General features: G+C 41.0%; 1 protein-coding gene across 1 annotated transcript in view; it reads right to left on the bottom strand.

Moving 5' to 3' along the window:
- LOC119734786 (Hermansky-Pudlak syndrome 1 protein homolog) overlaps positions 1-17,685 on the bottom strand; it is a 129,644-nt gene that overhangs the window by 50,122 nt on the left and 61,837 nt on the right. Inside the window, exon 8 of the mRNA XM_038208343.1 lies at positions 2,914-3,138. Within this exon, the coding sequence (XP_038064271.1) occupies positions 2,914-3,138 (225 nt within the window). The remainder of the gene's footprint in view (positions 1-2,913; positions 3,139-17,685) is intronic.

Genomic DNA, 17,685 nt, shown 5'->3' with positions numbered 1-17,685 from the left:
ATCCCAACTTGCCTACTCCCAAGGGCAAACCCCTACCGAAGTTACAACCCCAAACAACATTTCTAACTCAAGTTATCATCCGGAAACTAAGCTGCCCGGACGGACGGATGGACATTTACATTTTTGGAGCGCTACTGCACAAAGGATACAATAACCCAAGATTTTCTCACCAGGTATGAAAAGACCAATGTCTGAACTAACCATAGCCAAAGGGTATAAATTCAGAGTGCCCTGGCTGCCCCTGGCAAGTGGCCTTTTTTAGGATTAAAAATGGGTAAAAACAAAATGCAATTTTGCTAGTTGTAAAAACATGCTGCAAGGATGATACTTTATCTTGATTTTACTTTTGTGCCATTACTTCCCATTCTGGCTTGGTGACCTTTGAAAACTGATTTTTTGCATAAAAATGGCCCGTAACCATGGCAACAGGGCAATATATAGTTTAAATAGTCTATTTTGGTTACTTACTCCCCAAGTCCTTTCATCCCACGAAGTATAAAAAAATTCGATATTTTTAGTGTGGACACTTATATTAAGTATTTACACAAAAAGACTCTTAAGGCCAAAAAAAAAAAGTCTCCGGTTTCTGGTATGCGCGCGCGTCGCGGTAGCCATGCGCGTCGGCAAAATGAAAAAGTTTTTTTTTCAATGCAAGATGATGTCTCAAAACTGCCAAACTCACTGGTTTAACTGGAATCCTGCTGCTGCACAATTTTAACCTGTTTTTAGATGGGGTTATGATCGAGAATAAGCTTTATGTGGCCTCTCTGGACTCCCATATATTTGCACAAAGTTTAGTCAGGCACCATTTGCAGTCATCAGCCGACATTTGAAGCAAAAAAGTCGAGTAAAAAAAAAAAAAAAGCCGCGTCGCCGCACCACTTTTTGAGCAAGCTCCATACCAGAAACCGGAAACTTTTTTTTTTTGGCCTAAAATAGCGTCTCCGTACATAACTAAACCCTTAATGCACATCTTTAATCTCTCGATAAGAGGTGAACAATACCCTTATGAGTGGAAACACACCTTGGTTTTCTCACAAGGGTGGAGATAAGTGCAATACAACTAAATATTGGCCTATTTCTATACTGCCGTTTGTCTTTAAGATTCTGGATAGATGGATACACTCAGCATTTTATATTGAAAGTAATCTGATTCCTTGTTGTCAGTCAGGGTTTAGGCCCTCACATTCAACTAAAACTACCTTACATGATTTAACAAACAACTGTTTTAAGGGTATGGAGCGTGGGGAAATAACAGGCATTGTTTTTATAGATCTAAGTAAAGCATTTGACTCTGTTTATCATGCCACTCTCTTTGTTTGGCATCAGGTACAGCATTAGTGTGAGGTTTCATTCTCATTGCTAAGGATGCACTGTGAATGCTGAATCTCCAAGGGTGAGAGGTGGAACATGCACATCACCTACTGCATGACCAAATTGCTGAATCACAGCATTGTCTTGGATGTCTGTGTGAAGTGGTGTAGAATTGAAAATGAGTGAGTCATGAGAGTTACCGGTACCTGGATAACCACAGGATCCCCGAATAAACCTGTATTGAGTATCTACCACTGCAATTAATATCATTGAATAAAGTTTTTAAAGTTGTGGTATTTCTTTTTTGATTCTGGACCACCTGGAGGATTCTGGATTGTATATGGCAGACATCAACAGCTGACCAGGCATATGGCAACTGCCAGAGTCCTTCCATATTGATCACTTTTTCTCTAAAGTCATCCTTGATCTGAGGAAACTTTGTGCTGATGCACTCAACCCAAATGACATCCACAGTAGCTTGTGTAACTTCTGATAAGTGCGATGTGTAGTAATCCCCACTCCAAAGGCGATACAAACACACTGCCAACCTGTATTCTGGTGATATGGGTTCTGCAATTGTCTCCTTTTCCAACAGAAAAAATTATTTATACATTGGTCATATGATCTTAGAACAATTTTAATCATATGATGCCAATTTCCTTTTAACTTCGTTCTAGGAGGTTGTGCCAAGGGATGAGTAAATCTTGACATTTCTGGTATTTCTTTTTAAAATTCAATGTGCTAGTACCTTTACCAATCTAATATTTAGATATTTAATTCAAAATGATTTTTTTTTTGCGCCATTATTGAAGGATAAGTTAATTTCTAAAACTTGCGCAGCAAATAACAGACTGTTTAAAATTTGAAGCTTTAAATTAACAGATGTGCCATAACCACGTTACAGTCGATTACACTGCAATGGATCTTTTACCAAGACTGTAGGGCTATAGCTTTGAATGTAAATTGGGCCAGTGCCTCCTAATCCTATAGTCTTTACCTATTACAATGTCAGTATTATGCCTTATTACCTGAACTTCTGCTCGAATCTCACATCTGAGAAGTTACCCGTACAAAATCCTACCAGCCAAAGTGCCAACTCAGTTGGTGACGACGATGGTGCGTTGTGACAGCTGTGTTAGAAAAAAGCAGCAGGAGAGCGGCAAGAAGTCGCAACAACATAGTTGGCAATGTTCTGCAGCGTCCTTATATTTCTTCCTTTGGGCCATAATTCAGATCAGAATTTGTCTGTTGACCTTCATGGTTTCTGCCACTCTCCTGATGCGTAAAAACCACAAAAGTGTTGGCAATACCAACTTCTTGTTGAGATTGTTTGTTCATTGTTTGTCTACAATACTCCAGTGTATTAAGTTTGCCTGTCTGAAACCAAAATCTATTTGGTTCAGCGCGACTCTGGAACGCCTGTCTGAACCAGGGGTAAGTTGTTTGTATTGGCTCCATACACAAGTACTGCATCAACTATTACAAAAGGGAATGAACCACTGCCAGTCACACTTAAATGTCCCCGAGAAGATGTTATGGGTTAATGCATACATCTGAATAAAAAAATCATGCAACAACATTAAGAACAACAAAACTCACCTGACTAACTATCACCATAGTGGTTCCTGGTAAGACCGGTACAAACTGCATCACATGAGGTGCACAACTGCAATTCGGAAGCTGCAGGAATGCTGGCATACGGACAAAATCTCGCCTATCACTCTTCAGGTTCTCACTAGCAGCCACACTACCAAACAAGGAGACAGTAGCAGCCACTGACAAACTTTGGGCAGAATGTTTACTATCCTTGCTAGAATATGCCTCCTGAAAAAAAAAAGTATGTAATCTCTCTATCTCCAGTTTCCATTGTTCTTAGCAATTGGGATAGAATGTGATAGTTGAATCCTTTAGATATATACCAATCTTGGTAAAACTTTACACATTAAATATTCATTTCATGTTCAAAAACAGTTACTGGCATTGTCTGTAATCTGGTTTGTTGCTTTTTGGACACTCCTTTTCTATCATTTGGTTTTATTGATAACTAAGGATTTTCTGTTCATAAAATGTAAAAAAAAGAAGTAAATTTTCCTTTCTAGTCATTTGCTATATTAAACTAAATTGGAACTAGATATTTCTTGCTTATAAGTGTAATTAAAGTGTAGAAGTTTCTTCTTTCTGTTCTTCTAATATCAATAAATTTTAACTAAGAATTCTTGTTCATAAAACGTATATTTTCTGATGTAACTAATTGTGTGTTCCATTCACACCCACATTACATTTCCTAATCACCCCAACATTTCTGTGGGCCTCATTTGCAGAATGGACTTGATCAGTCTATAAAATCACAGTCCTCTGTGGGCCGATTCAAAGAAGTTTCAATAACTATGTTGTGTCCCATTATTTAGCATAGCATCTTTTTCTTTCTATTACTGACTGGCTAGTTTGCTCCCTATTTCCTCCCAGTATTTATTTAGACTCATTATGATGTAAATCTTTGACCTCTGTTGTCTGTACGTTAGTCAATCCGTCCTTGGTTATTGTTTTTACTTGTCTATTGGTTTGTCTGTTTTTTGGGGGTTTTTCCTTTAAAATATTTGAAGTCCTTTTTACAGTTTTGCATTTAAGTACGGGCTTCGTACGCCAACAAAAGAGGGGAGTGTTTTTACGGGCGCAAAGTATGCATAACTTATTATCCTGAATGTGCACAAAGCTATTGCCATAGCGTCCTCGCAGGTGAGCGTCTTCGCAGGTGAGCATCTTCGCACGTGAGCGTCTTCGCACATGAGCATCTTCGCACGTGAGCGTCTTCGCACGTGAGCGTCTTCGCACGTGAGCGTCTTCGCAGGTGAGCATCTTCGCACGTAAGAGTCTTCGCAAGTGAGGGTCTTCGCACGTGAGCGTCTTCGCACGTGAGCGTCTTCGCACGTGAGCGTCTTCGCAGGTGAGCATCTTTGCACGTAAGAGTCTTCGCAAGTGAGGGTCTTCGCACGTGAGCATCTTCGCAGGTGAGCATCTTCACACATAAGCGTCTTCCCAGGTGAGCATCTTCGCACGTGAACATCTTCGCAGGTGAGCGTCTTCGCACGTGAGCGTCTTCGCACGTGAGCGTCTTCGCACGTAAGCGTCAGGCATTGTCGGCAAGTTGTTTTTGTGGCCCCTACACTTACACTTATACTTATACAGTGTACTATATTTTGTGTTTATTTCAAGTTGTTATATTTTGTATTTCGTAGTTTTCATACATTTTTGTTTGGTTTTTGTTTTTATACCGTGTTTGCTCATTCTGTATTGTTTTGGTCGAATAAATAATAATAATAATAATAATACTAATATTAACTTGTGATGGTCTTCTAGACAAATCTTAGCCCCCAATAACTTTGGATCATTTGAAATACGTAGCATATGGACCCGGAACCAGTCTAGGTCTCCCCAAACTCTCCTTTTCTGGCCATTGAAGGGGTCCCTTTAAACGGAACCATAGGCATGCAAGCTTCAGCTGTTTAAAATCATGCCTCAATCTTAATATAACTACTTTTGTTCTCTTGTTGCCGTTACTTAACTTTTGTTATTGAAATAAAAAATTAAATTAAACTGGAACTTAGGAATTCTTTGCTAATAAAATGTTTATAAAATGTAAACTTTTCTTCTCTATTATCTTCTCATATAATTGAACTTCAACTAAAAAAAAAAAATTTTTCCCTGGACTTTCATCCCATCAAACCATGGCATTGGAACAATTAATTTCATTGTAACAATAAGAAAGAGTTATTTTATGAACCGACGCCAAGTATTTCTTTGTCATACGATGTAATCAAATTACGAAAATTCAAGCCTTGCTCTATGGTTTGAAAGAGTCATTCATAAATACCTAATACAATTAACCCATTCTGTTTGGTTGAGAGCCCGTCATGTGGCCGGTCTTAAACGGATGATAAAGACATGGCTGGCTGGTCTAAAACACTCTTCCAGTGTCACATGAAATTTTGACTCCCATGAAATCCAGTTCCTTTTACCTCACGTAGGCATGCGCAATACTGCCAGTGAAAAGGTATTTTATAGTTCGAAATTCACACTACACCAGCCCAGCTGTGTTTTGAGCGACATCATGCAGTTCACATGACGCGCACGCCAATCTCCTTATGAGGTAAGGAGTTGCAGCATGAATACTGATATTGGACTTTGTCATATTGATACAGGAATAATAGTTACCTTTCAGAGTCTGAGGCGGTCACGTGACCGCCCCAAATGTGGTCACGTGAGCCGAGGGATTTAGCCACAACACTGAATGAAGAGGTTGTGACGACCTCGCAAGCTACGTCATGCTCAACAAAATCAGATTCTGAACGGTAACTTTTATTCCTATATCAATATGACAGAGTCCAATATCAGTATCCATGCTGCTATTTTACGTCAACATGGACATGATGTCCTTAAGACCCTCCGAAAAGCAGAAAAAATCATCGCTAAAAATCGCTAAATGGACAAACCATCGCATTTTCAACATCAGGTGTACCAGAGCCTATATCATTCCCAGGAGTCTGAAATTAAAATTGGAGGTCGCGGGAACAAAAGCACAAACAGTAATCCATAAAGCCGAGAAACAATTATTGAATATTTGAATCAGAAAGTGCTCATTTACTATTTCGAAACTACAGGATGAGCTGCAGATTGTTGAAACCGAATTGTTCGCGGGGTTGATGATCGCAGACAACAGAAATTAACCTCTCACCTTCTACACATGCGCAGTAGAGAATTTGAGAACGTAAAGAACAAACAACGTGACAAGTTCTCGAAACTAGTATCATCGAAACGTGAAAACTCTCAGCAAAACCTTTCGGAAAAGTCCGATGTCAACAAAAACAGATGGGTGATTAATAAATCGGGCAGAATTCTCAGCGAAAATGAGAAATCCATCCTGGAAAAAGGGCTTAACTACACCGTCACGCCGAGGCAATTACCCATCAAAGATATTGTGGTAAGCACGGAAATCGCATGTCGGAAATTACCGTCTGCAAAAGCACAAAGTCTACAAGGAGAATTCGTGAAATGTGTTGGAAATCCAAGCTCCCACCAAGCAACATCAACAAAGGTGAATACCAAGCACTCCTTGAGTTGAGGAAAGATGACAATATCACCATCCTGCCAGCAGACAAGGGCCGTGCAACAGTGGTTCTGAATACCTCGGACTATGAAAGCAAGATGGAGACATTGCTCAGTGACAACAACACATACAAAAAGCTGAACAAAGATCTGATCCCAACATACAAATGTGAGTTAATTGAGAAAATTCGCCGATGGCAAAACAGTGAGGATCCCATACCCAAGGAGATCAAGTATAAGATTTACCCAAACTCAGAAGAAGTTCCCAAGATCTACGGTACTCCAAAAATCCACAAACCAGAGGCCCCGATGCGACCAATTGTATCAAGTATTGGTAGTTTGACATACAATGATGTCTAAGTTTTAGCTGACATACTCAGTCCACTAGTTGGGAAAACCAAGCACAACATCCAGAACAGTGGAGAGTTCGTCAATCAAATCAACAACCTCGAGGTCCCGCCAGGACAAAAGTTGATTTCATATGATGTCTCAGCACTGTTTACGAACATACCTGTATCGGATGCCATTGAAGCAGTAAGGAAAAAAACTTGAACAAGAGGATACCTTGGTGAGTTGCAGCCCGTCGAATATGGAACAAATATTGGAACTACTCACTTTTTGTCTTAACACCACATATTTAGCTTTTGAGACCAAAGCTCTTGCTACAGCACCCCACCCACCATCAAGATGGTGCAGATATGTCGATGACACTTTCGTCCTTATTCACGGGTATAATATTGAGGAGTTCACCAATCACATCAACAACCTCGACCCCAACATTAAATTCACCAACGAACCCGAGCAAGAAGGAAAACTTTCTTTCCTTGACACATGCATCCACGTCAGGGATGATGGCAACACCAAGGTCACCATTTACCGGAAACCGATACACACTGACCAATACTTGAACTTTGATGCCAACCACTATCTAGAACATAAGCAGTCAGTTGTGCGGACAGTGATGGACAGGATAGACAATCTGGTCACAACAAAACAAGACAAAAAAGAAGAACTCAACCACGTGTAGTCTGCGCTCATAGCCAACGGTTACAAAACATGGATGTTCAAAACTCCAAAACCAAAGAAAAAGAAACTTAGCAATAAAAAGTGATGGTCAACTGAGGAAACAAAACATCCCCCTTCCATACATCAAAGGGGTCTCGGAAAAACTGACCAACATATTCCGCGACCACAGTGTCAACACCTACCACAAGCCGATTAATACAATCAGGTCCTTCCTTGTACATCCTAAGGATAAGACTCCCGACTCAAACAAATGCGGTGTCATATACAAACTCAACTGCCCCGAGTGTATGGATACATATATTGGGGAGACTGTTTATGTAACTTGATACAGCTTTGCTTTGCTTTGACTGTGAGCGATTGATAAGCCAGCTGTGCCCACAACTTCCATGTTTTGTCTGCTCATGTTGACTGAATTTGACTAGACACAGTGGTTGCTTGACATATGGTCCGACTGTTGGTGACTAGCCTGTGTTCAAAGTATACCACGGGTAGTGGATGGACATTTTTTGGCTGTCTGTGACTGTGTAAATAGTAGGAGGGTTAATACCTTCCACACACATTTACTTTAATAATCATTTTTGGTGTGGCAAGTCTTAAAGCACAGGTACACGAGTATGTTGCATGAATAAATTGTCTCAAGCTTTATCCTTGGGACTAGCAACCCACGCCCCTTATGCAGGGATTTGCCCTGCTCCTTGTTAGGGTAAAGTATTACAGGGAAGTGCCGGCTAGTCAGTCTGTTAGGAACTAGTATAGTATCAGGGTCATCAAGTCTGTTGTAGAGTGCATCGTGCAGATTTTCCTGATGAGACCCCTGTGGAAATAGGGGGGGGGGGGGGGGACGAACCTGTATTCACAGGAACGGAGTGCCCATCTCTCTTTCGTTAGCGATTGGGCCAGACTCGTATGCTGCTGTGGGGGGATCGCCACACCTCCTCCACAGCGAGTCTGTTACCTTCCCAGCATTGAACAATGCCGGTACCCATTTAACACGTGGGTTGAGAGGAGTAATTGAAGTAAAGTGCCTTACTCAAGGGCATAACACGCATGGCCACGGTGGGGCTCGAACCCACAACCTCTCGATCACGAATCCTGTGCCCCACCGCTAGACCACACGTGCCCCTGTGGAAATCTAGGTACTGGATTTCATGTCCCAGAAGTTGGTACATTATGAAGTTTATAGTAGAGTCATTTTCCTGGAATCCGTGACCATGTTGCGGATACCTTTTGTGCTGACGCCATATTGAAAAACATAAAAAGGGAACCAGATGAGCCATATTAATAAATGAGGTGTCGATTCCTACTATTTCTGGCATGACAAATCAAATCAAATGGTAGTCATTACATTCAAGACCATTGTGACCTCAAAATTCAAAATGGCCGCTGGTAGCCATCTTGAAAAACACCGAAGTGTTAAACCTCTGGAACCAGAGGAGCAAAACAGACATTTAAGATGTTATTTTCAATTAATTCTGGCATTACAATCCATAAGAATGGTTCTTTTGACGTTCAGAGACTACCATGACCTTTCAAAACGTCAATCTGTAGATGTTATCTCTTGCGCCAGAGGCACTTGGTATGTAACTTAGGAGCCATCCCCTTCAAATCCGCCACACCTAACTTATTTGAGTGGTTATTTTGAGTTTTGTCTTCTATTTCTTGCTGTTATAACTAATATTAATTTGTTTTAAATTCATTATTTTAATGGCTTTAATAAATTTGTTCTCCATTCCATGCATGGTTGGTTATTAACACATTTTTTTACCTTAAATACAGTTTCCATTTGATTATTTTCTTTGTTTATTTCGCGTGTGATTATAATTAATCTGTTGCTTATCATTCACCTGGTTTACAGTTCGTTGCTGTTCATTTTTTGTGCTTGATTTCTTTCATTATTTAATTAAATTATCTGTTTATTTATATTCTTGTTTCTATTACGTTTTACTTCAATATTAATGCTTAGCTTTTATTTTTGACTAGTTGCATGATTATTCTTTTATGGCATTTTCTATTTTCTGTAACCCTCACATTTCCATTCATCCCAAGTTCTCCAATTGTCTTTGTCCGATTGTTAGTCTGTTTCTGTAACTGTTGAGTTGAGTTGACATTTCGGTTTTGTTTTGTCAATTAGGCATCTCCATATACACCCCGACTTCGGAAGATGCTTGTATAATTGCCAATGTTTTTATTACATTATAAAGCTAAACGGTTGATCTCATTAATAATATCATTTATTAAATGGCATTATTTTGTTCTATTACAAAAGTTGTTGCATTATGGAAATAACTGTTGATTGAATTGACATTAATAAATACCTTGGAGAGTTGATGGTTTCTGATTGGTCGAGACTCGATCACGTGGCCGGTCATTAACGGTGATAATGGACCGGCTTCAAAGATCAAGCGAATAAATGGCCCCTGAACCAGCATTGATCCAGCCCCGTTCAGCCCCATGCAAGCCAATGATTGGTCAAAATATAGTAACAGTCCTGCGGTAGCTTGTAACAATAGAGCACTGCACATGCGCACTGTTAACAGCGGTCACCCCCACACTCGGTCATTATCACGCAGTGAAGTCCGGATCCTCACACTGTTATTCCCTTATTACATAGCATTTAGAGCACTGCACATGCGCACTGTTAACAGCGGTCACCCCCACACAAGGGCGGATCCAGGGGGGGCCAAAGGGGGCCATGGCCCCCCCCCCCCCCCCAAAACGAAACCAATTTTTTTTTTTTTTTTTATGGTGACATCGCAATAAAGGCAGGCAATGAGTACACCACCATCTATTCCTCAAAAAAACATTGGTTAAAGTGGTCAGAAATTGCCTCAAATCGCACCACACAGTATCTAGAATCCAAAAATTTTTCGGGGCCCTTAAGCGGGCCCCGAACCCCACGCCGTATTTTTTTTGACCCACTTTTTTGGGGGACCAAATTTTTTTTTGGCCCCACCCAAAATTGTGTTCTGGATCCGCCCTTGCCCCCACACCCGGTCATTATCACGCAGTGAAGACCGGATCCTCACACTGTTATTCCCCTATTACATAGCATTTTGAAGTCTTGGTAATGTAGGCCTATGTGATTCATTTAATGAACATATACATGTAATGTCAAACCTAGATAAGAAAAAGTCACAGATTCGGTGAAAAAGAATCGCATATTGAGTTAAGAAACGATGATAGGCTTATATGGAGAAGCCTTGACAAAACAAAACCGAAATGTCAACTCAACAGTTACAGAAAAAGACTACAATCGGACAAACACAAATGGTGAACATGGGATGAATGTAGATATGAGGGCTAGAAAATGCCATAAATGTAGAATCAAAGAACTAGTCACAAATCAAAGCTAAACATCAATATTGAAGTAAAATCGTTAACAAACCAAAAATATGAATAAAGAGATGAATGAGCTGATTAAATAATAATAAACACAAACCCAGCCACAATAAAGTGAACAGTAACGAATTGTTAACCAGATGAATGATAAGCAACTGATTAATTATAATCGCACCCAAAATACACAAACAAAATAATCAAATGGCAACTATATGTCTGGCAAAATGTGCCAATAACAAGCCATGCAATGGAGAACAAATTTATTTAAGCCAGTAAAACAAATGAATTTAAAACAACTTGTTATAGGTTATAACAAAAAGAAATAGGTATCAAGATAAAACTCAAAATAACCACTCAAATAAGTTAGGTGTGGCGGATTGAAAGGGGATGGCTCCTCAGTTACATACCAAGAGCATCTGGCACAAGAGACCATATTGCAGATTGACGTTTTGAAAGATGGCGGACAGCCATCATCTTCAAATTGAAGATCATGGTAGTCCCTGAACGTCAAAAGAACCATTCTGATGGATTGTTATGCCAGAATTAATTGCAAATAACATCTTAAATAACATCTGTTTTGCTGCTCTGGTTCCAGAGATATTTGGAGTTTGGAGTTTTTCAAGATGGCCATTAGCCGCCATTTTGAATTTTTAGGTCACAATGGTCCCGAAACGTAGTGAATACCATTTTATCAGATTTGTCATGCCAGAAATAGTAGGAATCAACACCACATTTATCAATATAGCTCATCTGGTTCCCGAGATATAACGTTTTATGTATTTCAATATGGCGTCGGCGGCCATTTTGAAAAATAGCAGGTCAAATAGCAGGTCATGGTAGTCCCTGAAAAGTCAAAAGAACCATTCTTATGGATTGTAATGCCAGAATTAATTGAAAATAACATCTTAAATGTCTGTTTTGCTCCTCTGGTTCCGGAGGTATAACACTTTTTGGTCCCGAAACGTAATAACTACCATTTTGTCAGATTTGTCATGCCAGAAATAGTAGGGATCAACACCTCATTAATCAATATGGCTCATCTGGTTCCCAAGATGTCACTTTTTGTGTTTTTCAACATGGCGTCGGCGGCCATTTTGAAAAACGTGCTATAAAAAAGTTTGCCGTCACTTTTGGGAGGTGTATAGGAGCTATTTTTTCTTCAAATTGGTCCTTTTTGTCAAATCCATTGAGGAAAAAAAGGTCACATGGTCACGGATTCCAGGGAAATGACTCTACTATTACCAAGCACAGGTTGATAAACATCTTATTGTACCACCTGATGAATTTCTGCATGCTGCAATGGCTTGATGCTACCTGGTTGAAAGGATCAACTCCACCCCTGCTGCTGTTGTAACCAAGGAAACCAAAAGGCTTCAGGATCTGGTTGTCATCCTTGGTAGTTCTGCCCAACTACTCCATCGTGCTGAGTGCATCACTGACAGCAATTTTACCTCCTGGTAAAAAAGCAGGCAGACCATTCTCTGCTCTTCAGGTTGATGTTTTTTTTTCAAGTCTGACAGTTCTGCAAGTCTTCATCCGTCTGTCCCGAAACCGAAGAAAGTTTACTGGGCCACTGAACCAATTGTCAATGAAGATGTACACACAGTTAAGATATTTGTTGAGGTCAAGTACAGCACAGGACCTAGCACCTTGATTCTCACTGGTGTAAAACTTCATGTGTCATGTTTAACTGGCCGCATTGCTGGTGTTCTGACAAGTTTTGTGGACTTTGATGCCAAAACGGTCCTGCTTGGCAGGGATGTACCACTTCCACCTCAGATGAATGTGGAAAATTCACCACGACTCCTCAGTTGTTATATCTCGCAATGGAATATACATCGTAAGGGGTACCGATAAATGGCACAGTGTGAAGAGGCTGTGACTGCAGTACATTATACTTAACCTTCCTGCTATCTAAGCAGTCATCAGAGACAGTCAAAATTCACTTCCATGACCCCTGCTCTCCTTTAAAAAAAAAGGGTAGTCACCAGTAGTCAGATCATACATATATGTCAAGCAAATACAGAGTCTAGTCAAACTGGGTCAACAGACAAAGCAAGCAATTTGTGGTCACAGCTGTTTTATCACTTTCCTGGAGTCAAAGCATAGCTGTATCAAACTGGGGATCAAAGGGTTAGGATGGTCGGGATGGTAGGTGGAATTGAGCCACCCCCTATCCATGAAGTATCCCATACGACCAGCGTCTCAAATAGCCTCTCCTAACAAAACTCCTACTGCTTGGCTTCATGCACCAATCCCTGTTCATAACCGATGGCAGAGGTGTGAAGGTAGGCAGCCCTCCTAAGAGAAGGAAAACTCCGATTTCAAACCCGGGCAGGTGGGGCTCATCAGCCATGGGAGGCAGCCCCCCTAGGAGAAGGAAAACTCTGATTTCAAACCATGGAATGGGGTGCGCTGACCTCACAGGCAAAGGAAATCAATAATGATTCAACAGCCAAAAATGCCACAACTCTGAAAACAGAACTGCTAGGGCCAATCACCCACCAGCTCCCTCTGGCCAGATTTAAATCAGCCTGTAAACAAGTTGATTACGAGAACTACCAGAAAAACATGCACAAGGAGCATTCCTAGAAAATATGTGGGGGAAGGCCGACTTGTTCATCAAGGTGACAGTATGACGGTGCGACAGCAAACCGCAAGGCCTGCCGTACCTGAAGGAGGACGCCTTCCTCTTCGCTCACCTCTTATTATTTCAACCTACAATGTACGTACTTTACACAAGCCAGGAAAGCTTCACGAACTATTCTCAGGATGTACACAAGCTGGCATCGACATCGTCGGCATCCAAGAACACCGTCTACTTACATGTACAACATCACCAACAACTGAAACATGGTCAGATGACAAGAACTGGCTGCTTATCTACAGTTCATCATCAGCAAAAAGAGTAGGAGGAGTTGGACTTGCAGTGTCATGGAAATATGCCAACTGTATCCAATGTGTGGACTCAATCACAGACAGGATCCTTGCAGTCACTTTTAATGGAAACCCCCAAGTAACTGTAACAGTGGTGTATGCACCTACAGAGATGGCAGATGACACTGATAAGGACAACTCCTACAAAGACCTGGGAGACCACAAAGACTCAATAAAGCGTCATACATTCACCTGATCACAGGAGACTTCAATGCACGTATAGGAAAGGCCAGCCACAATAACAGCTCAAAAATTGTAGGCCGCTTTTCCTATCATGATGACACACATGATAAAGGCGAACGTCTCGTTGCTCTATTCGAAGAACATCAGCTTGTCTCAATCCAGACAAGATTCCCTCAACCACCATCAAGGCAATGGACATGGATGCACCCATCTGGAACAAAAGCCCAACTGGATCACATCCTTGTCAATAGAAAGTGGGTCAATTCTATCCGAAAATCTAGAGCATACAACACTGTAAACCTGGATTCGGACCATCGAATCCTTGGTATCCGTTTGATGGTAAGCTTGTGCAGTGACAATGGAAACAAGTGTAAGCGCCCAAAGTACAACTGGAAGCGACTTCAAAACCCGAAAATCAGAGGAGAATTTCAACTCAAGCTCTCAAACTGATTCGAGCTGTTAGCACTTAAGGATGAAATGGTCCCCATCACAGACTGCTATGAACTGTTTGAAACCACCATCAGATCTACTGCTGAAGATGTAGTTGGGAAGAAAACCTCAACCAAATTGCCAAGCTGGGTTTCTCTCGAAACAAAACACCTAAGATAGAAACGGGATCTAGCTAAGAAAAAAAATTCTTCTCTTGAAAACTGCAGTCTCCAAAAAGGCGTGGAGCGACCTTGTGTCAAGACTGGATGAGTCCTATGTAAACGACAAGAACACCATGCTCGAGAAGCAGTTAGAAAAGCTCACCGAAGCCAGCAACAAAGGAGAAATGAACACCATCTGGAAAATTGTCCATAAGCTATCTGGAAAGAACTGGCGGCAAACAGCCAGGGTCAAGAAGTTGGACGGTTCAACCCCACACACTTCACAAGATATCCTCTCAGATTGGGCAAAGTACTTCAGCTCTCTACTTAATAATGAACATGGAAACAAAGATACTCTCCCAGAACCAGCTACTACAGATGTGCAAATGGATACAAAACCTCAAACCATTGAGGAAGCAGCCAAGGCAATCAACAACTTGAAATGAGATAAGGCGGCGGCCCTAGACAGTGCTATAACCCCTGAAGCTCTGAAGGATGGAGGGCCAGAATTGACAGATCTAATCCATCACTTCTGCTGTGAGGTGTTTTTAAAACACACACCACCAAATCAGTGGATCACTAACCTGATTGTCCCCGTCCCCAAAAAGGGTGGCTTGACTCAGATGACTAATTACAGAGGGATCTCATTGATGTCAATCGCTGCAAAAGTCTACAACAGGATCCTCCTTAATAGAATAAGACCATCTATCGACCCCATCCTTAGAAAGAATCAGGTAGGCTTCAGACCAAGAAGGAGTTGTGTCCAGCAAATTCATATCCTGCGATGGATATTTCAAGTCTACCATGACCACTAACTCCTACTAGTAGCCACCTTCATCGATTTCAAGAAAGCTTTCAACTCCATTGACAGAGAGTTTATGTTTGCCATACTACGCCACTATGGAATACCAAGTCCCATTGTTGCTGTCATCAGGGTACTCAATGACAACTCCCAGAGTGTGGTCTGTGTTGACGGTAGCATATCAGAGAGGTTTTCTGTAACAACTGGTGTGCTACAGGGTGACTTGCCCCACTCCTCTTCGTCAATGTGATAGACTACCTGATGACAGACGCCACAAAAGAAGGAAATACGGGGCTGGTCACACACACAAGACGATCACGCAGACACCCGGAAAAGTCACTAAATGACCTGGACTTCGCAGATGACATCTGCCTCCTAGAGTCCAGTATGCAGAGGGCCCATTTACAGCCATCTGCAACTGCCAAAGCTGCAATGAATGCAGGCCTTGTCATAAGTGTCCCCAAAACAGAATACATGACGTTCAAAATCAGGAAGGAAGGCCCTGGACTCTATGTAGACGATCAACCCATCAAGCATGTCACCGATTTCAAGTACCTAGGATCTATGATGGGATCGAGCAAAGCCGACCTCAGGTGACAAAATCCCTTGCTTGGTCAACATTTTGGGGGCTTGAGAAGCTTTGGAGGGACAGATCGGTCACACCAGATGTCAAGACACGTCTATTAAACGCAACTTGTAAATCTGTGCTACTGTATGGATGCGAAGCATGGATAGTGGATAGCAGCATGGAGAAAATGATCAATACCTTTGCTACTTCGTGCTACCTCATCATGTTAGGCGTTAAACGGATGGACAGGGTCCTGAATAGTGTCATCCTCAACACAGTCAAAGCCAAACCACTCATCAACGAGGTGTACCAGAGGCAGTTGAACTACTTAGGTCACACCTTGCACATGAACAGACAGAGCCTACACATATGTATGCACTGTACACAACCAAGGAGGGAAAGAGACGTCCAGGGCGGCAACGCACCTCCTATCTACAGTTTGTGCAGTCCATCATGGGGGACCATGATGGTTCCCTCACAGCCATCATCATTGAGGATCAAGCCCAACAGAGACCTGCATGGCGACAACTGGTAGTCGACTGCTGCGCAGCCGACCGATGATGATCATGATGTATCAAACTTTACTTAATCAGTCCATGGCAGTTAATCCTGCTTTATGTTGGCTGGGATTCTTATGGGTTGAAAACAGTCACTTGATTGATTTTGACTGCAAGGACAAGTTGGCACAGAATGTATGTTTGCATGGGAGGATTAATGTAGTAAAACAAGCTACAGACACATGAGGCTATAGACAAAGGAAAAGCACATTGACAACACTTGATTAAGCCTAGAAATGAGTCCAAGAGAATCCCTATCCTGACTTAAAGATTATTACATGGTGTCAAAAGTGCTGTGCAGTGCCTGTTGTGCATTTGTTTAGACAGCGAATGGAAAATCTGCAGTATTTGGAGACTGAAATTGTAAGAAAACGGATGCTCAGTGGCGGATCCAGGGGTGGGGCCAGCAAATATCTGATGACCATTTCAAAAGAGCTGACAAACGCTCTCTTTTTTTTGCGAGTCTGCAAACTTGATTTCCTTCCCTATGTGTATGATTTTATGTAAAAATTGCTCACGTGTTTTGAACGCATGCAAATGGAACTAGAGATCTATGTCTGTTTACAACAGAACATAGGGCTTTTCCGCATTATGATTATTTTTTATCAATAACACGTCACAGACTATGCATGTACAATGTTTTAAAGTATACGGTACAAGAATTTTTAAATTTAGCATGTTGCGTCTGTAATATATATATATATTATCGTCAAAAGGAAATAATTCCATATTAAATCAGACGTGTCGAACTACCTTCGTACGCAATTTTGACCCATTCAGACTAATAGTTTAATAAATATGAGACTTAAAAAAATGCATCTTTATAATAACGCCACACGCCTTATGATGACATCATCTTGATAACACTTGTCAATGCACATTTTTGCATTGTGGTCTTGGTTTGTACCAAGCTTGAAGTTAATCCAATGAAAGGAAGTGTTAAATTTTGGAAGCGGAATGAAGTTGTAAATATTTTTAAAAAATCATAAAAAAATCATGCGATGACATCATGGTGACGTCATTTTAGATTTTGCTTACCAGTACCATTATTTAGCCAACCAACAAGTTTTATGACGATCGGACTTTCCCTTATTTGTGTTTTCAAAAATTGCAATTTTGATGACGTCATCATGACATCACACGTTTTTCAAAATTTTGTGCGAAAACAAAATACAAAAAGAATTTTGAATTTTGCATGTTGCGTTCGTGAGATATGGCTTAAAGGTCCAAAAATTCAAAAAATCTTATAAAATCGCATGATGACGT

The sequence above is a fragment of the Patiria miniata genome, unplaced genomic scaffold (genome assembly GCF_015706575.1).
Source record: "Patiria miniata isolate m_02_andy unplaced genomic scaffold, ASM1570657v1 HiC_scaffold_10, whole genome shotgun sequence".
NCBI classification, from domain to species: domain Eukaryota; kingdom Metazoa; phylum Echinodermata; class Asteroidea; order Valvatida; family Asterinidae; genus Patiria; species Patiria miniata.
Note: the sequence above shows the minus strand (reverse complement) of the source record. Positions and strands in the feature narration are given on the sequence as shown.